Source organism: Echinops telfairi, unplaced genomic scaffold, assembly GCF_000313985.2.
Source record: "Echinops telfairi isolate 266 unplaced genomic scaffold, ASM31398v2 ScPeMD7_2573;HRSCAF=3158, whole genome shotgun sequence".
Classification (NCBI taxonomy): domain Eukaryota; kingdom Metazoa; phylum Chordata; class Mammalia; order Afrosoricida; family Tenrecidae; genus Echinops; species Echinops telfairi.
In genome coordinates this window covers 14116074-14138666 of record NW_022106471.1, presented here as the reverse complement: position 1 = coordinate 14138666, position 22593 = coordinate 14116074, and the positions used below count along the sequence as shown (strand labels likewise).

General features: G+C 40.7%; 1 protein-coding gene across 1 annotated transcript in view; it reads left to right on the top strand.

The window, feature by feature from the left end:
- Positions 1-22593, top strand: part of VRK2 (VRK serine/threonine kinase 2) — a 90316-nt gene that overhangs the window by 9630 nt on the left and 58093 nt on the right. Inside the window, exons 2-6 of the mRNA XM_045294208.1 lie at positions 10348-10397; positions 12346-12415; positions 13974-14061; positions 15306-15411; positions 17125-17217. Coding sequence (XP_045150143.1) covers positions 10348-10397; positions 12346-12415; positions 13974-14061; positions 15306-15411; positions 17125-17217 — 407 coding nt within the window. The remainder of the gene's footprint in view (positions 1-10347; positions 10398-12345; positions 12416-13973; positions 14062-15305; positions 15412-17124; positions 17218-22593) is intronic.

The following is a 22593-nucleotide window of genomic DNA, read 5'->3' as shown; positions in this document are numbered from 1 at the left end:
CTAAATCTTGTGTTCCACCTATGATAACATATTACCTGTAGGTAAACCACTGTAGTGTTAAAACTAGAAGTATTTGCACCTTTGGGGGAGATTGTGGGTAGAGAAGTAGCTGTTCATTCTCTTATCACGTATTTGAATAAGCAAGAAACCATGTCTTCCATCTAGAGATTGGAGAATCCATTGGGATGAGTCCTCTGTTAGTACCCGATGTGACAGGTTGAGCAGTGCTTCGTAAAAGACTTCCCAGTTTTGTGTTTAGACTACAACAATTTTACTGAGCAGCATTTAATTGAAGTCGACCAAACCACAAGTATAAACTTCTGTATGGAAAAAGCATGGCCTTTACTGTTAAAGGACTGGCATCACTTAACATGGATAAGAAATCAACTTTTCAAAGGATAAACACAACTTTAACAGAAGATAAATGATTAGAATTTCTTTGACTCCAAGTCTGTCAAAGGCGGTTGGAAGTAGACGCTTTTGTTATGTTCTCCAAGCATATGCTTTTCATGTGTGAGATTGGGAACTTTGAATCTATGTAATTAGTCATGGAGTTTAATGGGCATTTTCCATACCAGGCAGACCATGGCTTCAAAAGAGACAACAGTGTTGCAAAGGAGCAAGAAAAGAAGGCCAAAGTTGACATACTCAGAGGCAAAGCAGTGTCGGGAAAATCAACACATTTTTGCAAAATCAATCATTGAAAATGTGTCAGTGTGCAGGGGACCCTCTTTAATTTGCAATCCAGGTGAAATCAGAGTATTTAAATCTGAGAGGTAGTATTATTGAGCCCAGCAGGCCGGCCACCACTTGTTTGACTAGTTCAGAATAGAACACTGAGAGGCAAGGCCTCAAAGTTAAATGATCACTTAAACATTTTACAGTCAAATGAAAGATTCCGAGGATATTCACGAATTAAAAAAAAGTTTTTTTTCCAGAACCCAAAATTTAATCAGCTGGAGTTACTTTTTAAAGTGTCATTCTATTTAACTTCTGGGAATGATGAATTTGGCTTTTAATGGGGATGCTGTATTTTATCAGGAAGATGAAACAAACTGTCTTTTGTTAATTATTCTCTAAAGACACTGGCCATTTTTCTCTCTCCTGTGCTTAGTGTGGAGTGAAGACAGCTTCCCGCAAATGTATTTCAAGCAAAAGCCATCGGAAGCTGGGGTGTGCGTCAAAGAGACCATGGCTATGGAGAACATAGCTTCCGCGATTGGTGTTCTCAGTGCCACCTAATGAAACTGTAAGAGGTGCTGTTCCCAGACCCCTACCGAGGAGCCTTTGAACACAGCACACAGAAAGGTGAAAAAGAATGAAAGACCCGGAACGTATTGTCCTGGGATCGTCTTTAAACATTATACCAAAAATATCCCCAGAAGTCTTCCTGAAGCCAAACAATGGTTGAGCTTAACTAGAGAAAAGGCCGCTTCCAGGAGCATCAGGCTCTTTTCATGCCGTTGCGGGATCAAATCGACAACAGGGGGTGGAAAATAGGAACATTCGTGGGCAGTGAGTTTATGTTGAATGTGAGGAGGACGTAGACAATGGTTGCGTGGCAGGAGTATGCAATCAAGGTCATCACATTGTGCGTGGAGAAACTGTTGGAAGTGGCATGCAAGCGGCTGTGTGTGTTCTGAGCAGCAAAAAAATAAATGAAACTTAAAGCAAGAGATGATTCTCTAAAAGAGGGCCGGACGTGTCCAGTGTCTCTGGATCTGTGACTGGGATTGCTGAGGATAGTACTTAAATTTGTTTTCAGGAGATAACCATCGTGTGACTAAAATTGTCCATTCGGTGTGTGCCAACCTGTGTCTTAAGTGATTTGCATCCACCACTTCACTTAATCTTCCCTGCTGTTAGGTCCAAGGAGATGAAGTCATTGGTGTGCAGGCCACAGTGGAAGTCCTTGTGTCCCATCTGCATTTGAAGTCAGTCCCTCCGCTTTACTTACTGATGTCCCTTGACAAAGAACACTAGTGCCTCTTGCTAACCTGAGAAAACAGTGGCAAGTGACATGCTCATGACGCGCTCGTGTCTAAGATGAGTATGTCATTGGTAGTATTGGCGGCTCATTTCAGACATCTGCTTGGTGACGATGTGAATAGTGGTGTCATTTTCCATTCAGACTGACAACTTGAGGAGGCACAGAGCATCAGTGATATGCTTTTAATATTATTAAGATAACAAAATCTGTGAAAGAACATCTGATATTTGTAGTATGCCTAATGTTAAGCACTGGGGAAAATACATTAAAAATTTGACTGTGCCATGGATCAAACAATATTTTCAGGAAGGAAAAGAAAAAGGAAAAAAAACCAGACTAGTAGATGCAGAAGAGCACCATCTGAAGAGGGAGATCTGGTTGATTTCCATGCTGTCCAGAAATGAAGAAATGTGTCCAGAAGTATTTTACACAGTTGTTTTGAGTGTAATGAGAAACAGAAAAAATTTAAAGACCTGTTTTAAAAACATATGATGTGTTTTTAATAAGCATGATATAGAAATGGATATTAACATATACTGAATTATTCTTAACCATGCTATTTCATAGGGTGGTGATTTAAAGAGATATCATTTACTCTTTTAAAGAGTAAATAAATGCTTGGATAAGTGGATTCTTAAATATATATATATATATATTAGAGCAGTTTGTTTCAGATACCAAGTATTTTATTTGTAGTGAAACTTTGCATCAAGATATTATATTGTAGTGAGGTATTTATTATATATCTAGAGATTGTTTTACCAAAAAAGATGAAAACATTTTATATAGAGGTAAATTTTAGAGAATAAATATTTATTAGATAGTCCATTACTTGTTTTTACATTGGAGTTGGTTATTGCTTTGAAACATATGTATAGCAAGGAAAAGAATAAATAAAGTATAAGCTATTGCATTATATTAAAATACATGTTTTTGAGTACTTGTGGTGATATGGGATTATTAATTTCAAATTCTGGTGACTCAGAAAAAAATATTATACTTGATCTTGTGTGTATTAAAATACCCTAACATGTTTACTTTCTAACTTATGTCTGGATTGTCACATGTATCACAATTCAGAATGGGATATTAGTTATGTCAGCCTTTTATCTCTCAAAGTACTAGCCGGATGATAGCAATGGGAAGTGGGAAAAATCACTTGACAGTGTACCCACCCACAGTACTCTTCTGAAAAGAAAACTAAAAGTTGTGTAGCCAAGTGAGCAGACAGTGCTGTGTGATGCAAAGGGGAAGAGAAACATTGTATCAACTTCCATAATCACCAGAATTTCTATTTCAGCAGAACACTTCTAAGCCAATATAAATGCCCTGAAATTAGCTACTTTAATGTAGATTGGGTACAATATGAAGATATCCATAAAAACAAGAGATTTTTATTGGAGGAAGGACTGTTAAGCTCCCTCTGACCTTGAAAATCTATGAGATACTGAAAAGCAGTATTGAATATATAAATGCTCTAACAGAACAAATATGGCTAGTGGGTTTCAGAAAAGAACAGATGCAGTTGAGCAAAGAATTAGTTGTACTATAATAAGCAAGCAAAGCAAATTTTACGTTACAGAAAAATGACATAAAAAGATCATCAAGAAGAAAAATTAATGGTTCTATTATCTGTTTATGTTCTGTTTATGTTTATTATCTTGGGATAATAAGAAGAGCACATGAAATGGCAAAGACCTGCAAAATAGACACCATAATGAAGGGAATTAAAAAAAAATTCCCATCTTTAAAACATAATTTTAGCATGAATACTAGAAAACTGCAAAACAGTAGGGTGGAACTAAAGATTCTTACATATTAGGTTTTAAAACCTAAAATATAGAATTACTGTATTATTCATGGAACTGACATCAAGAATTGATTCTGCCCTTAATTCCGCAGAAGTTCTTGTTTTTACACTCTATGGTAAAAATCATACACAGATAGTTTCTTTTCTTATTATTATTCTATATTCCATAGTAAGACATTTGTAAGTGTGCCAAACAAGAACATTACAAAATGTAAATGCTGAGAGTGAAAATGTAATGTGAGACGAGACGGGAAGGCTCCCACATGCAGCACCACACACCCCTGCACGATGGCCAAAGCCAAGAAACCAGCATGTCTGCAGTGCTCTTAGCTCATCTGCCGGCCTTCTTGAGAAGTCGCCCGTGGCCTCCCGGAGGTCCTTTTTGTGGTCCAGAGTTCCACATAGCACAGGATGTAGTTATCCTGTCTGGTAAATGTCTTGCAATCTGTGACAGTGAGCCTCTGTGTCTTTTTTGTGCTTGGCACTTTCGAAGAGTCCGAGACAGTTTGTCTGCAGAATGTTCCTCCACTCGGGTTTGTGTTTTCATGGCTAAAATGGCACTTTGTATTTTGTTTTAGCGAGCACATCACAAAAGTAGTGTGCTCTTCCAAGTTACCCTATCAGGGAGGTACATGATGTTACTGGGCCTCCGCCCTGGTGATGCAAACTTTGATCACTTGGAGAATTGAACATGGTGTCTGCCAGGCACTGCCACCATAAATTTACTGTTTGCCATTTGCAATTAGTGTTTTGTGGAGAGACATGTTGAAATTATGCAAGTATTGTGTTTCTCATTATCCATTGGGCCATTTATTTTAGTAGCATCCATTAATGATTTTTTTTATTGTCACATGATGAATGTAATATTACCAAGTAGTAATTTTTCTATTTCTATCATTCTCTATTTCTCATTTAAAAAAATCTTATTCCTTCTATATATTTTTTTAATTGGGAAGGATCTCGGCAGCAAGGAAGAGCTGTTCATCTATCACATTTATTTATCACTAGCTGTATAGTAAGTAGTATGAGCCATGAGTATTTATTTTTTCCATGGTTTAAAATCCATCACTAACATTAGTGTATTTTTGGAGTGCCTGGGTGGCCAAAGTGGTGACAGCGCCCGGCTCCAAACTGAAAGCTTGGCAGACGAAGTTGACCCAGAGGCTGGTTACTCAGAAGAAAACCTGGGGATCTGGTTCCCCAAACCTACCTGCTGAGAAACAACAGCTTTCCGTGGTCACCAGGCAGGGGCTCAGTTCCACAGAGTTACCATGGATTGGAACCAAGGCAACAGCAACCAGTTTCCTTGTATTTCACTTTTGCTCACGTCGCTCATCCCGTCTTTTCCCTGTTGCCATGGAATTAGCCATGCCTCGGGAAGCCCGGGCGCCTGTACTGTGGACGGTGGTGTTCAGTCGCCGTATTATGGATACATCCATATGCTTGTTTCTTCAGGGGGATTATTCCTTAAGCCTTCTCAACAGAAGTCTGCTGTGAGGCTATTCCCATTCTAAGAGGTGAAAACAAATAGTAGATACGTACTTCAGTACATCCTCCCATTTGACTTCTTGAATCTAGCTGGGATTTGTTCTTTTCTCTCATGTACTATAACGCTCCAGTTGAAGTTATAATCCTCTCATCTGACTTGCCAGAATTTTCACTGATCTGTTGATATGCACTCTCCCCATCAGTCTGGCCTCCCTACTCATGTGATCTGTTCAGAATGCAAGGCCCCAACTACATTTTTGGCTCTGGAAACTTTCATTGGAAAGTGTTAACTGAATTTCTGTCTGCTTCTTCACTACCACTGCAACTGCTCTTGATCAGCCATTTTCTTCTCTATCAAGTAAAGAACGCATTTTCATAACATACCTTTCCCTCGCATGTTCACTACACTCACAGTTTTAAAACTGTGTGTATTTGTTGATTGATTTTTCCCATTAGACTGTAAAATTGGGAACCGTGCCTGTCCTATCATGATTTTATTCTAGTTACAATCGGGCTTTACCCACTGAAAATAAATACTGGTTTCATTAATTGGTGGATAGATTGCTCCACCATAAAGAAGAGATAGGCTGTTTCTGCCAGCCGCAGTAGAGTTGGCCCCAGTTCATGGCATCCCCTGTGCACAGGGATCTGAGGATCTATAGGGTCTTCATGGTCTGATCTTTCATAAATAGATTGCCGGGCCTTTCTTCCTTATCTTAGCTCAGCAGTTATTCTGTAACTTGCTCCGTATCAAACATACAAGTGTCACAGATATGTGCACGGTGACTGTGCTTGAAGGTCACTGGCCAAGAATTAGACCTCAGTCTCCCATGTGGAAGGCAAGGATTTGACTGCTGAATCACCAGGACCCCTGACCATCACCCTAGGACAATCTGTTAATTCAAACAATGCATCTATTTGTAAGAGCTTTCTAATCAGTGAATTTGGGGATTGGTCACGTCATCATACTGGCTTGGGGGCTGATAGACAATCTTGTTTAACAATGGACAAATATGGGCATGTGGCCGCGAGTGTGTGTCAATACATGATTATGAGAAACAGAATGATCACTCATCAAGAGTATAAAATAATTAGGGATATACTAATTGGAATAAGGAAGTAAGGCATTGGAGTGGTCAGTTAGCTTTTTCCCACTGGCAGCAAAATACAGTTGTTCCCTGGTATCCCAGAGTGATTGGTTCCAGGATCCTCCAGAGATGCCAAAGCCCACAGATGCTGAAGTCCCTTACATCAGTCACCTTAGTGTTTGCACGTAACATGCGCATCTCTTGCACACTTTAAATCACTTCTGGCCTGCTTATAATACCTAATAAATGAAAACACAGTGTAAGTGGCACTGCATACTCCCTCTTAACCTTTGAAGGGTAGCCTTGATCACTTCCTGCTTTTATTCCTTCCCTCTCCCACCCCCAATATTTTCTATCTGTTGATTGGTTGAATCCTCCAATTTGCGACCCACCAGTACAGAAGGCCTGTTGAACAATATTCATCTAAGTAACACTCCTGCTTTCCTTCTGTGCCCTTGCACATGGTGCCCTCTACCAGGCTTGAAATCATCTCTACTGCTGTGGTCACTTTTAAACTAGAAGCAGGGATTTTCTACCAACTTTTCCTTCAGGAAATAAAGCCATTGCTTAGAATAGGCTTTGTTCTGAGTGGACCAGGGCTGAGGCGGGGCTAGGTCTCAGGCGCAGGCACCATACCTTGGGGTATTCTTCCTTACTGAGTCCGGACCCGGTCCCCTGTGTGGACTCTTCTATTCTGGTGAATTCACTCCTGCAGTTCCCCTGAGACTTCTGTGAGGGAGAAAAATGAAGTATCTTTACATGAATAAAGATGCAAAGAGGATTTTAATAGATGCAAATATAGTTTAGCTTCTTTGTTACTGCACAGAACTCTGAATTCACAATTTATATCTAATATCAACTGAAAAATGAAGTATCTTTACATGAATAAATATGGAAAGAGGATTTTAATAGATACAAATATAGTTTAGTTTCTTTGTTACTGTACAGCAGTCTGAATTCACAGTGTATATCTAATATCAGCTAAAATTGAAGTTATTTCTTCAACTGGCTAATAGTATTGCTGACCTCAGAAATGTTGGGGAAAGGTAAAGAAAAGTGTGCCTGAGTTGCTTCAACTGTAAAATAGAATTTATATGCTTTAATAAATTTGTTGTGTATTTTTTTTACATCTGTGATGTGAATTCATAGAGAACAGATAACCGTTGGCACAGTTAGGAAATGGGGGAGGAGTGAGGAAAAAGACATGAGAACACAGACTTTCTGATAAATGTGCCACAAGTATAGCTGAGGAATCTGATCTTGTGCTCACTTTGAAAGTATCAATTTTTAGTTGTATTCAACCCGGGCTCTATCTTTTTTTGTTTCCTTTTCTTTAAAATATCCTCCTAACTAACACTTACCACCATTCTTGGCATATTGTGGCTTTCCGATAAGTATTGGCTAGTTGAAGGAAGGAAGAAATAAATGGATGAAGACTGTAAATGGATGTCAGAATTAACATACTTTAATACTATAATTTTATATGTTAATTCCTTTTAATGAGATTTGAAAATAGAGCAACATCGGAATCATTCAGATAATGTAGAAGAGATTATGGAGTCGGATTACTTATCTGAAATCTAAATAAAAAATGGGAATTAAAATGATGCCAATAACGTGAAATGGCAAGGAATTTGTATCAGGAGATTCTTATTTCTTGTTGCTGCTATTGTTCGGTGCCATCGGGCCATTTCTGACTCATAGCAATCCTTTGCCCAACACTGGAAAACCTGGTCTGCCCTGCACCATCCTCATCATTGTTGCTGAGCTTCCACCCATTGTGGCAGCGACTATGCCAGGCTGTCTCACCGAGGCTCCTCCTCTCTGTTGGTTGGCCCTCTGTCTTACCAAGCATGATGTCTTCTCCAGGCTCTGGTCCCTCCTGATATCCTATTCTAAATATATGAGTTTCGCCATCCTCACTTCTAAGGAGCGTTCTGGCTGTACTTTTTCTGAGGCAGCTCTGCTCATTCTTCACCATCATAATAATAATCAAAGTATATGAGTTTTTCTTCAGTCTTTCTTATTCATTGTCCACCTTCTCCATGCATATGAGATGACTGAGAATACCATATCCTGGATCAGGTGCACCTTACTCCTCAAAATGACATTTTTGCTTTTCAAACTTTCCAGGGGGCCTTTTATAGCATATCTGCACAATGCTTTTGACTTTTTGACTGCCGCTTCCCTGAACCATTTTGTGAATCCAAGTAAAATGAAAGCTTTGACATTGGTCTTTTCTCCGGTTGCGAGGGGTTTGCTGATTGGTCCATTTGTGAGGGTGTGTGTGTCCTTGGTGTCCAGGCACCAACCCCACTGAAGACTGGACTTTTGGCCTCAAGTGCTGCTCGCTGCCAGCAAGCAAGGTTATGTGCCATGTGGTTCTTGGGCCTGCCTTCGATCCTGAGGTGATGTTCTCATTCCTGTGGTCCAGCTTCTGAGATTATTTGCTCGGCATACATCTCGAGTAAGTATGATGCAAGGATACAGACCTGTTACACACCTTTCCTGATTTTGAACCATGTATCTCCCCTTGTTTTCTATGAACAACTGCCTCTTGGTCTGTGTACGATGGTTACAGAGACCCCGTGAAGTATTCTGGAATTCCCATTCTTTGGAAACGTATCTGTAATTTATTAAAGTTGAACACTTTTTTACAAATGATAAAAAGCAGCTAAATATCTTTCTGGTATTCTCTGCTTTCTGCCAAGATCCATCCGATACCAGCAGTGTCTGGCAGTTTCTTGCCATGTATTGGTACAACTAGTTTTAGATTATTATCTGTAAAATTTTACCTTTTGCGGTGATAATGATACTGTTTAATAGTTCTGTTGGATTGCCTCTGAATTGGGCATGAATGTGAATCTTTTCCTGTCAGTTGGCCGGCAAATTTCTTTCCAAAAATGGGTCAGTTCTTCCAGTTTTCCATCACTTTGTTGAAACACCTCAGGTGGTGTATGTTAATTCCTGGAGCCTGGTTTTCCATCACTGCCTTGAGTGCTCCTTGTACTTCTTCCTTGAATACCAGCATATCTTGATTGCCTACTACCTCCTGAAATGGCTGAAAAACAACCAAGTTCTTTTGCTGCGGAGACTCGATGTATTCCTTCCTTTAATGTGTCCTGTATGGCTCTGTTTTGCCCATTTCTTACTGCCATCGAATCTACCCTATAGGACAGGGTAGAACTGCCTCTGTGAGTTTCTGAGACAGTAACTCTTGAGAGGTAGGAAGCCCCTCCTTACTCCTGAGGAGCAGCTTGTTGTTTCAAACTGCTGACCTTGCCATGAGCAGCGCAGTGTGTAATCACTGTGCCACCAGGGGCCCATGTTGCTCCTACAACTGTTAAACAAGGCACATTGAGGTGCTAATGTTTTCTCCACTGACTTCAGCTTGAGAAATGTTGAGGGTTCTTCCTGAATACTTTCTCAGCGAGGAATAATGACTGCTAGATGCAGAATATGATTATTTGGGACCTAATTTTTATTCTAGTGAGGTTTATTTTAGAACTCTGTGAAGTGGAAATATTTTCAAATTCACACACAGAATTCATCAATTTTCATTTCCAAGTTTTTATAGGTAGGTTCTAATTTTGTGAAATTGATTACAGGACCTTAAGTATATATCATCTATTATATTTAATGCCATAGGAAAATTTTTTCTGCCTACATCTTTGATTCATATACTTATATTTGATATTGTCTGTTGCTTTAGATAGTTCAATAAAATTTAAGTTATTTAAAAATAATATCTAAATAAAGTTTGGATACTTTTGATAAAGTGTCTGAGTTGCATTTCAATCCCCAAATTGCCTTTGGCTAGTATGTAAGTTATTCAGCTTCTCTAAACTTGACTTGCAGATGATGTCCAGTGGAGATGTACTTCTTTAAGCGGTTGTGGAAATGCCTCGCACACTGGCTTGTGCAGTGAGTAGTCATTGAAAGCAGCTGTTTTCTTCTCTTTTTTTCTGCAGCATTCCCCACAAATAAACTGGATGAAGATGCAAGATATGTAATAAAAGTGGTAAGTATTGTTTAAAATGCTTATTTAATATATTGACATTATTTTCATGTTTTATTCCCTTTGCTTTGGTTTAAAAAAAAAGCATTGTTCATGTTTATTTTTATCACTTTCTCTATAAGCTAAATGCATAAAATTTTTCACATGGTTGAAACCAGATTTGGGGAAACCTTCTGAATTTCTGTTTTTCTGTTTGTCATCTACCTGTGCAACATGAATACATCTATACATTCATCCTGTCTATCAGTTTGTTGTACTGCGGCGGCTTGTGTGTGGCTGTGATGCTGGAAGCTATATCACCAGCAGTGTCACCCGGGGTGAACAGATGGGTCTCAGCGGAGCTTCCGGATGAAATTAGGCTACAAAGTTGGAATGGACTGTCCACTTGTGAGGAATTAGCCGTGGGAAACCTTATGGATTGAATCCAAACATTGTCAGAGACTGAAGCCCTCGTGAAAAGAAGCAGAACATTGTCAGAGATAGTGCCCGAAGACGCGGCCTTCAGGTCAGAAGGCATTCACAATGTGACGAGAAAGAGCAGCCTTCTCGAGGTGGAGTTGACCGTGATCACCTGGGTGGAGTAAAGCCTGTGGGAGTCAAGCCTTTGGGACCTTCCTTTGTTGATAGTGCACAGCTCAAAATGAGAAGACAGAGCTGCACACATCAATTAATAGAATTTGGAATGTATGCAGTATGAATGTAGGAAATTTGGAAGTCCTCAGAAATGAAATGGAATGCACACATATTACTCGGCATGAGTGAGCTGAACTGTGCTAGTACTGGCCCTTTTGAACCAGAAAATCATGTGGTGGCATGTGCTGGGAATGAAACCATCAAGAGGGAAGGCGTTGCATTCATCGTCAAAAAGGACGTTTCTAAATTGATCTTAAAGTACAGTGCTGTGTGTGGTAGGATTATCTCTCTCTTCCTTCAAGGAAATTCATTCGATACAACATTATTCAAATTTATGCACCAACCACAAAAGGTTATAATGAAGTTGATGAGTTCTGCCAATGGCTTTGGTCTGAAATTCATCAGAGATACAATCAATATGCATTGTTCATTACTGTCGATCAGAATGCAAAAGTTGGAACCATTTTATGATTGGCAAAGTAGTGGAGCAGTGCAGAAACAGAGGAAGAACTTCAACAAGATGGATGGACACGGTGGCTGCATTGAAGGGCTGGAACATAAGAGCAGTTGTGGAGATGACACGGGGCTGGGCAGTGTTTCATTCGGTTGGACACAGGGTTGCTGTAGGTCAGACCCCACTCTATGGCACCTGCCAATTACAATAACGACATTTCCTTTAAGACTTTCTTAACTGTAGATAGTAAGGTCTTTAAAACAAGGATAGTGTTTTATTTCTGTGTACCACTTTCGCTTCAATCAGTGAAGACAATGTAGCAGAGTCCAGGAAGGGGCTCTGCAAGGGTGTTATGTGTGAACGAACCTCTAGGTAGTGATTTGTAATGTATCCACCTGGTACAGACTGAGAGCCACGTGAGCAGTTCTCAATGCTTTGTGTAAGTGCTTTTCCTGAGAAGAATAGATTTCTCAGGCGAGAGACATAGAAGAAGAACCCTAGTCACGCAGTGGTTAAGTAAGTGGCCTCTAACTGAGAAGTTGGTGGCTTGAATCCACCAACGGCTTTGTGGGAGGTGGAGTCCCTGTGGCCGGAAACACAGGGATGGCCATGGGTGTGGTTTAGGCAAGACATACAGATATAGCAATCACAATGTATCATAGGTCAAATGGTAGTCTTCAAGTATCATTTTGAGTGCTTCTCTAAGATGTTTCAGTGAAAATCTAGGGCCCAAGTTTTATAAAGAAGTGAGCTAGGTCCTAATTTGCATTTCACATGGATACTCATAAAGCCACGGTTGCAATATCACTTTCATCCTCGTGGTTTTCTTCCCTGGTCAAATTAATTTTTCCTCTTCTTTTACAGGAATATCAGGAAAATGGCCCATTATTTTCAGAACTTAAATTTTATCAACGAGCTGCAAAAAGAGACTGCAGTAAGTAAAATTAGCAAAGTGATCTCCTTTCATATTTGTGCTTGCTAAAGTGGGCATTAATACTTATATTTTGGTCTTTCTGGCCTTCAAGAAAATTGTTCTCAGTAAGAAATTTCATTGTAAAGTGATACAGTTAAATGCCAAAATACATAAAAATCCAGACAGATGGTATAAAAATCTTAGTATGTAATACATAATGGATGATATATTTTAAGTCAAAGCTGTTTCTACTACCTTACATAAAATGTCGCACCCTTGCCTTAAGAGATGAAGAATTCGCCAGCTGTGAAAGATAGGATAGAAAGATGACTTATTTTGTGAGGGTCTATATGGGCAAGTAGAATGTAAGAAGAGTGCATGAAAATGGCCACTAGACATATAAACACATGGAGTGACCTTCGCGGGGATTAAGGTGAACAGGAATGGTAAATATTGCAATGGTTAAGAAAATAAAAATATTAGAGGCTGTAATGTTGGGAAATTAGTTTGAGCTATATATCCGATGCGAGAAATCGTAGATGAGAGAATCAATCAGAACATGAAATGAAAGTGAGCCGAGCTACAGAAGGATACAGACACGTATTCTAAATTCTGTGTGCTGTGGCTCGGCGAAGCAAAGCATTATAGAAGCTGATTTGAGTAATGACTGTCTTATAGTGGAGATATTTTGTAACATGTTTAAGAAAAAGAATAATGGTCTGGCCTCAATAATTAACTTTGTTTTCCTTAATAAAACCTTCTAAACATTAAGACTGCAGTCTTTACTAACTGCTTAAACTATGTCAGAGTGACAAATAGAATCCATTAAACTTGATTGCTTATCAGTAGAGCTGTCTTAAACATTAAACATACATAGTAGAAAAGTATAAAATTAAATATGTTAGTTGATTGTTTAAGTGACTTTTATATTTTTAAGCTAAATTTAATCAAAGAATTTCTGTGTACCATGATTTTCTGCTCAGTATCTATTTGGTAGACCACCACTGCTTCGGGTTTTAAAGGAATAGGGCAGAAAAAGCTATCTCCTGATTCTTTAGTAGTTATTTTGTGGTATATTTAGGAATTAGCTAGCATACAAATGAACGAATGTGTTTTTTCATGAACAGAGACATCTACATATATGATACCAATGCATTTCATAAGACTGTGGCTTTTTGTTACAATTTGGTTTTATTTTAAAATTTATGTACAGGTTTTGTGTGAAATATGGTGACAATAAATGGCCTTGGAAACTGGAAACTAGGGGTAGAGCACTTGTTCTTCTCGAGGAAGATTTTTATTACCATTTAGGCTAGCTAAATAAGTCCTCAAGGAGCCTTGGTGGCATAATGCCTACGTTACCCATTGGACTGCCAACCACAAGGTCAGCAGTTCAAATCCTCCAGCTCAACCGCTCCTTGGGGGAAAGATGAGGCTGTGAAACACACAGGGGCCATTCGTCTACTCGGCCCTGTAGGGTGGCTGTGGATCAGAAACAACTTGATGGTAGTGAGAAATAAATCTTAGCCCCTCGGCAAAGGTAAGAAAAGAACCTTTCTTTTCAAATTTCTATTTGCAGTCAAAAAGTGGATAACACTCAAGCAACTTGATTATTTAGGAATTCCTCTGTTTTATGGCTCTGGGCTGACTACATTTAACGGAAAAAGGTAAAATGAAATTATTATTATTATTAAATAGCCTCATAGCTTTTCTTACTGTTACTCTGTAGCAAATTTCTGGAAGCACAGTGGTTTAAAACAACAAACCATATCTCACAGTGTCTGTGGGGCAGAAATCTGGATAGTTCTGGGTCAGGATCTCTTATAGGGATCCTATCAGCCCTCCGCGCGCGCGCTACATTCACTTCAGATTTTAACTGGAGAAGGATCTACGTCTAAGTACACTCATGTGACCATTGGTAGGCTTTAGAAGATCTGCTTTCAAACTGACTGTGCAACTGCTGGGAGTTGCTTTGTCAGTGAGCGTATCCATTGGCTGCCTGAGTGTCCTGATGGCAACCTAGCAGATGGGAGCGAGCAGTACAAAGAGAGAGCAAACCAGAGATGCCAGAGACTCACACACGTCCTGTGGAAAGCACAATGTCTGTGTCACCTAACGCCAGACACGGTAGCTCCTCACACACGTTGTACCCTGTTTGCTAGAAGGAAGTCATGGAGTTCACCGCGGACTCGGGACAGGGAGATTAATTAAGCTCCAGCTCTTAGAGAAGCTGTAACAAAGAATTTGTCATTTCACACCACCAAATGTGGCTAGTCACCACATGAGAGCAACTCACAGATAACGCCTTCTTACAAAGATACCCTTTATTTGATACCCATTTGGTGGCAGGGATTCTCATTTACATTATCTGTCTGGTCTTGGTAAAGGAGAGGGAGGGGCAGCGGAAAAGAGCAAGGCCCTCGAGGAGATGGAGGGAAGCCACGACTCGCCCGTGGGCTCGGGCACAGGAACCATGGGACTAGGCAGGGTCTCCTTCTGTTGCGCGTAAGTTCCCTGTGGGTTGGAACCGACGCGATGGCACCTGAAAGCAGCAGCAGCACATTGTCATTAATAAGAGTTCTTTTAAAAAAGAGGATATTATTTTTATTTAATGGGGGAGAAAACAAGAGTCAGAGCTTAGTGCTTTACTCACATGATCTTTAAAGGATCTCAATAAAAAACAAAATGAACCAACAGTAATTTTGAAGCAAGGTACAAGGCTACCTTGAGTTGGCGGGAGGGTTGGTGGTGAATGCCGAAGAGACCGCATGGTGCAGCAAGATTATGAACGGGCGTGCGTCCCCTAGTGTTCCATACTGCACCGCCCTTCTCTGCTGGCTTTGAGACTCATTAGGAGATAATGTCGAGCACTCTGATGTCAAGATGACCTCTTGATGCCTCTTGCTCATAGTTACAGATTTATGGTGATGGAGAGACTGGGGACGGACTTACAGAAGATCTCAGACCAGCGAGGCACTTTTAAGAAGTCAACCGTCCTGCACCTAGGCATCCGGATGGTAAGAAGGAGTGGCTATTTTCATCCGCTCCACTTTTCTTGCTTATTACTGTGTACACGTCTTCACCCTTTGTGGGATTATCAGAGAACGAGGGTCACCGCCCTAGCGCTGTCGGGTGTGGAGAGTAGAGGGCGTTTGGATGAGATTGGTAACAGGTCCAGTAAGGGGCAGGCCACGCTGTGTTTGGCAATCCAAACTCAGTTAGGCATTGGTTCTGCAGCCTGTTATTTATTTGTTTGTGTGTTTTTTTCCTTACAGCTTCGTTTTACATTTCAGAACAAGTTGCCATGGCTGTAAAAATAAACCTCTCATGTCATTTATGCAAGGGGGCTTCGAAAAGTTTGTGGAAAAATTCCATTCTCTTTAAATTCCATTTTTCCTGTAAACTTTCTGAAGCTCCCTCAAATTTATCACAATGCAAATTACGGCAAAACGGATTATTTTCCACATTGAACATGTGATGGTATGGGGGTGCTATAAAATTTTTATTATGAGTTTGGGATGGTGGAAGTACTTGGTTGTGGCAATGAATAATAGATACTTTGCCAAATAAGAAGCAATGAAATCTTAATAGCACCCATGCACACATTTTGTTTATGTCACACATTCATCTTATCTAGTTTGTGTTTGGTTGGCCTGAACCTCAACTTATTTTTCTCCTTTGTGAGGCCAGAGAAAGTACTGCTGCCAAATTGGAACATGGCAATGGAGCTTGTGGATCTGTGTGTGCACTTACCCTCCATCTACCCAGCCAGTGCTCAGCTAGCACTAGCTGCAAGCATTAGGTTTCAAAACTGGGACTAGGGAGCTATCTCCAGAGGGGGAAAGCCTTTTCCAATGTTCATTGACATGGGGTTTTAATCTGGGGTTCCCAAGACTTCATGTGTGCCTGTGTTTTTTTACTCAAAGAACACACACCTTCTTAAGTTTGCAGGAGCCCTTGTGGCCTGATAGTTAACAGTTGGGCCGCGATCTGCATGGTCTGCAGTTCAAAACCACTGGGCACCCAGGAGAAAGAACGGGGTTTTCTGCTCCCGTAAAGGTTGACAGTCTAGGAAGCCCGCAGGGGCAGTTCCACCTGCCCTGTAGTCTGAGTGGACTCGATGGCAGTGCCTTTTCTTACATTTGCTTCCCAGAGCTCTCTCTCCTATTTAGTAAGTTCCTTTTGCTATTTTTTCTTCACAGATACATGTTTTCTTTTCTTTATTTTTTTATGAAATACCTCTTGGGTACACTTATGAAAATACCCCCTGGGGAGGCAGGAGCAATTGGCAGCAAACCTAGAAAGCTAGTGTTATTTACATGCAAGTGCAGTGATTACAACTTGGAGAAGGAGTCGGTCCATGACTGCTTTGCTCCAGAGCTCCGCTCTGCTCTGTGCTTTGTCTGTTACACGGTGTGATTTGGCTGAGCTCTCAAGGGTGCAGACAATGTTGAACTTGGGTTTCTTTCCATCAGAGTTTCATTAAAGGCATTTTACATTTGAACTGTGTATCAACATTTTTTACAGGATGATAAGTTAGTAGAAGTGAGAGTTTAGCAGAGGATGATTAAAATAATTGTGACCTCTTTTATTTTGCCAGTGTTAAAATGAAAACAAATGCATGTGTTAGTTGATAGTCAACATGTTCCATTGATGACGAGTTAGCAGTATGACTTGGTGTTACAGAATAGACAGCAGTGTAACTTGGTGTTATTTATTTATTTCCACAGTTGGATGTACTGGAATATATACATGAGAATGAATATATTCATGGTGACATAAAAGCAGCAAATCTACTCTTGGGTTATAAAAACCCAGCCCAGGTACGTGCAATACGAAGTGCTTGCTTTCTGTGAGAGTCCTCAGTGTCCCAGACTGAGTCATTCAAAACACAAACTCCTCACGCGGAAGAGCTTACAGACAAGGACTTGGCATGATGAATGTTGTAATTCCTCTTACCTTGCTTATCTAATTTAATCTGTGCACTACACGAATGACTAATTAGGATGAGGAAACTGAGGGTCAGAGGGTCAAGTAATTCACTAATGGGCACATAGTTTGGAAGTGACTGGGCTGGAATTTGTGCTTCTCCATGACTGTGGATGAAGGAACCATCAAGATTCCGTGAGAAAAGGAAAGGATTATGTTGACCGGGAGAAAACCAACATTGTTCCTTTGTTCTTCTTTCTCTACTGTACCATCAACTAAGTTTTAAATAGAGCAACATTTCTGTACGAGTCTATGGTAATAGAAGTATGCTCTCTGTGGCTGTTCACTGTAGCTAAACCAATATCACACTGTCTCCATTATTGTCGTCTCGTAGTTACGGGCTTGACTGTAGTCTCATAGGTAAGCTGTCAACTTGCCAGCAAGTGGGAGCAACAGTCTTTAGGTCGGGTCATGTGAATCCTGCAACTTAAAACAAACAACTAAATAACTAGACTTTTGGTCCTTATTAGTTTTGGGATTAAATGCATAATATTTTAGGTTGAATTAGAATATTTCAGGTGGTCAATTACTACCAAAATATCCTGCAAAGATTTTCATTGGGATTACATGGAACTGTGTAGATCAAGTTGAGAGAATTGAAATTTTCACAGCAGTGAGTCTTCTGAGTCAAAGTCCGGGGAGCTTACGGGGAAAGGATGATGCTTTTAACAGCCATCTTTCTTTCTTCGCTCTCATTTGTGTTAGTTCCAGATGACCATCGTGGCTTATTTTCTAATTCTTGGGTGATTTACAAGTATGTTTTTTAATTTAGAAATATTTGCAAGTTTTCAGAACTCTGTCATTGCTTCTGATTTAATTCTGTTATGGAACTCTGTATATGTCATCCAGCACTTTCATGTCTGTTGAGACTTATTTAATATCTGAACACGTGGGCTGACCTACGGGATGTTCAGCATCTTCCTCTTACTGGTCTGCAGTCAAGCTCTTTCTCTTTCCTTTGAAGTACTGTACTCCAGGTTTGCCAAACAAAGCTGTTTCTCTTGATGTCTTGAGTCTTTGTTGTTGAGGGTCTGGGTGACCTGTCTGCCTAATTTGCCATTTAGAAGCCGTGGTGGCATCATGGTTATGCATTGGGCTGTGATCCTAAAGGTCTGCAGTTCGAAATCACCATCTGTCCTCTGGGAGAAAGACAGGGCTTTTATCCTTCAGGAAAGATGTACCGTCTGGGAAACCCACTGGGGCGGTTCCACCCTGCGCTGTAGGGTCACTGTGAGTCACCACGGACTCGATGGCAGTGAGGGTTTGGGTTTTGGAATTCACCATCTTGGATCCACCTCCCTTATATTCTTTAAAAAATAATAATGTTCTTAAACTTGTGCTTCACTAGTTAGTAGATAGCTAACATCTTCTTAGACTATATGTTTTCTAAATTCTGTTTACAACTTCATTGATTTTAGAAAATAATATAGTACAACAGTTGATTACTAGAGAGTTAAGATTATTAGTGCTGGTCTAGTATTTAGAAACCCTGTTAATCAGGTCTCAGCCTAATGGTGCCTCCTTGTGGATGTGGCCTTCTCATAAGGAAGGCCCAGGGAACAACCTCCCCCCCTTCCCCCCACCAACCTTGCCTTCACCTTCCTGCTTGCTGGCCACCCTGGGAGCTGCTGGAGTGCTGCCGTGTTTCCACCAACCTTGGATCCACAGGACTTCATACCCATCGGTCTATGATCTGCCTGCATTCTGGATCATTGCGTGTGACTGCCTAAGTCTGAAGAGGGACTTAGGGACTAGTATCGGACTTACAGACTTGATTTGGACTGGGCTGGGATGCTTCCTTGATATATAAGTACTTTTTATATAAATCTTTCTCTTATCCATTAGAAAAAGTGAATGTATCGTTCTCATGTTATTATTTATAGTGGCATTTCCCTTGTTTTTGTTTTACAAGTAAGTAACCACCAATGAGGGTAAAGATTATGTGTCATCGTGACTGGGCCATGAGTCTCGGGCTTGGGAGTGATGATGCAGTCATCCACCATGCTGTGTTCTGATTTCGTGCAGCCCCCTATGCTGAGACCTGTGACGAGCAGCTGACCACTGAATGGGGAGTTCCTCATGGGTATACCGTGTTTCTAATCCAGATGGACATTCTGTGGAAGTTCTCTTGCTTTTTCTGGATCCGCATCTTTCCTCCGGCTTCTCCTCATCATATCTCTGGTTCTGTGGACTTGAGCCAGCGGCCAGTTGATCCAGGGAATTGTGAGCCATTGTATCTGTGCAGCAACAACCTTCCATTATACCTGCCAACTCTGAATTCACCACTTCGTAGCCAGCAGCCTGGGGTCTGACCTGCATGTCTGTGTTCATCAGCTCCAGAGGGGGGCTGGGCAAGAGCAACCTGAAGCCACATAGCTGACATGGACGTGGCACTTGCTAGTGTCTACAAGCATATGAGCCATATATTACACACACACACACACACATACATGTATGTTGCAAGTGTGTATATGTATTAATCTCTATATGTATGCATCAATCTACATACATACATTTATAGAAAGAGATTGATACATTGATTGACTGATAAATATGATTGATTATAGGATTCTGTTAGAATTGCTTCTAGCAAACAATGACCAAGCAGCTTGAATGAGGTTAATGACTCTCCCTTACAGATATATATATGAGCTCACTGCCAGTCGAGCCCATGCCCACTCGTATGGTAAGGTGACCAGATTTTAACATTGGTAAAGCAGGACACCATTGATAAAACTCATATCCTGGTGAAATAGCCACATGGCAGCCGAAAACCATATACCCTAGCTTGTCATGCATTCTTTCCAAAAATCGGGACTTTTTTAAAATGCCGCGGGACGCGGGACAGATTGTTAAAAATCAGGACTGTCCCACCAAAAGTGGGACATCTGGTCACCTTATCATAAGGACCCCATAGGACCGAGTAGAAGTGCCCCTGTGGGTTTCTGAGATGAACTCTTCACAGGAGAAGAAAGCCGCATGCTTCTCCCTTGATGATTATGTTCTCTAATGATTTGTCCCTTGCAGATTCCCTGTAGTTGCTAAGGTCTCTTTTTCAGGAGATATACTAGCCCGATGGTTAAAATGCTTAGCTGCTAATGAAAAAGTGGGAATGGCTGAGATTCAAACATACCAGCTGGTCTATGAGACCGAATATTGGCCGTCAGCTGCCTTGGGCAGCCCGTGAGGTCATTCCATGCAGCAGAATGACTTGGCTTGATAGAAATCAGAATCAACTTGATGGCAGTGAATTTGGGGTGCTTATATTAAACACTGGAACACTCACGTCTGACTTGTATTCTACATTAGAATTAAGTCCTTGAGGCTTATAGGGAGGTTTAACCCTCTTTTCCACCCTCCTTTCACATTCTTCTCTTCCTTATGTATTCCTCCTAGCACCTGGGTTAGTAATGTTAACATAGCAACCCTTCAGGAAGCAGTGAGTTGATGACTTAGGCTGTGAGGCTAATCTCCGCGCAGTGGTTGTCATCTCACTCAGTGCCTGCAGCACCTTGAATGGTCAGCCGCTGTACCCGCATGCTCCATGCATTTCTGCCACAAGGCAGCCTGCTGAATCAAAGAACATTCAGTGGTCCCCCCATGTTGAGAAGAATAGCTCTTCATGCCAACAACTGGAGTGGTCTGTGTGAGGTAGGAAACGTGTGATTTTTTAACAGGCTTGGGAAATTGCCTTTTCAGACCACTGTTGTGCAGGACTGAGAGCCAGGTGACTAGCTTCCCATCCCCGCTCTACCATCGATCAGATTGCAGACCTTCAGCAAAGCATTTAACCCCTGTGCGGTTTGTCTTTTTCTTCTGTGAAACGTGGGACTTGGACACAATGAGGTTCCTACTGCTTCTAAAACGCTGTCCTCTGAAAATCTGTTCCCCAAGTGCTCATTGGAGAAGGTAATGCTTCTTGTAATGTTTCCGAAGCGTCTTGCTTATTGTTGCACAGCTAAGAAAGTTTTAAAAAGGTTTAATCTAGAAAGAAAGAAACAAGATTTGCAAGTCGGAATTGTAGCATCTGACATATCTGGTGGGAAAGTACTGGCTCTCAGATTCCCTAGGCGATCCGTAAGGTAGGGTCAGAAGCCTCATTAAAGCTGCTTGTTCACTGTTTGCTAGAGGGAATTCTAACAATCCATTTATCAATCACAGATGCTTGTAAGTTGAGTGTGTGTGCAAATACATAACATGGTTACTTTTTAGATGTAGGATTTCCTTTGTTGAATACTTACAATGTTTAGTTCTGGTAACTACTCGGTATTTGATTACCTCTGGACTAGAAATTATTTACCACAGTTTAATCATACCATGGGGTCCTGGTGGCCCTAATGGGTAAGTGCTGGTCTTCAAATCACAAGGTCAGGGGTTCAAAGAGCTCCCAATAAAAGGATTTAAAAAACATATTCTCAAAAAATTTGATACTATGTTACTATTACTCTATTTAACTGAAGTCTGATTTATTGAAGTATTTTAAATTGTTTAAGGAATTTAATGCATTTTAGCAGTGTTATATGAGAATTGGTAGTGTTTTTGTGTTAACGATGGTGAAGAAAATTTATTCTTAATATGCTCATGTTAAGATGCATGCTTTATAGATTAAAATTAAACAGGTTTTATTGAGGTGGTTCTGACTCATGCCAAACCCATATGTTTCAGGGCAGAACTGTGCTTCATAGACTTGTCATGGTTAACGTTTTAGACAGCGGTTCTCAACCTCTGGGTCGTGACCCCTTTGGGAGTTGAACGACCCTTTCACAGGGGTCGACCGATTCACAACAGTAGCAAAATTACGGTTATGAAGAAGCAATGAAAATAATGTTATGGTTGGGGGTCACAACATGAGGAACTGTATTTAAGGGTCACGGCATTAGGAAGGCTGAGAACCACTGCTGTAGAGAATCTAGGTCTTCCTTCCTAAATCAGGGTTGTTGAATCAAGGTTGTTGTTATTGTTGTTGTTTGGAGCCTTTGAGCTGGTTCCGAATCAGAGAAACGCTATGTATGGCAGAACAAGACTGCCAGTGCTGCACCCACCTCCAATCACGCCTACATTTGAGCCCCTTTTGGCAGCCACAATGTCAGTCCATCTTATTGAGGGTTAGAAACATATAAGAAGAAAAAAATAGATATGTTTCAAGATTCTTTGCAAGTCACAGCAATATGGCTAAAGTTCACCGCCACTGAGTTGAATCGGATGTGTAG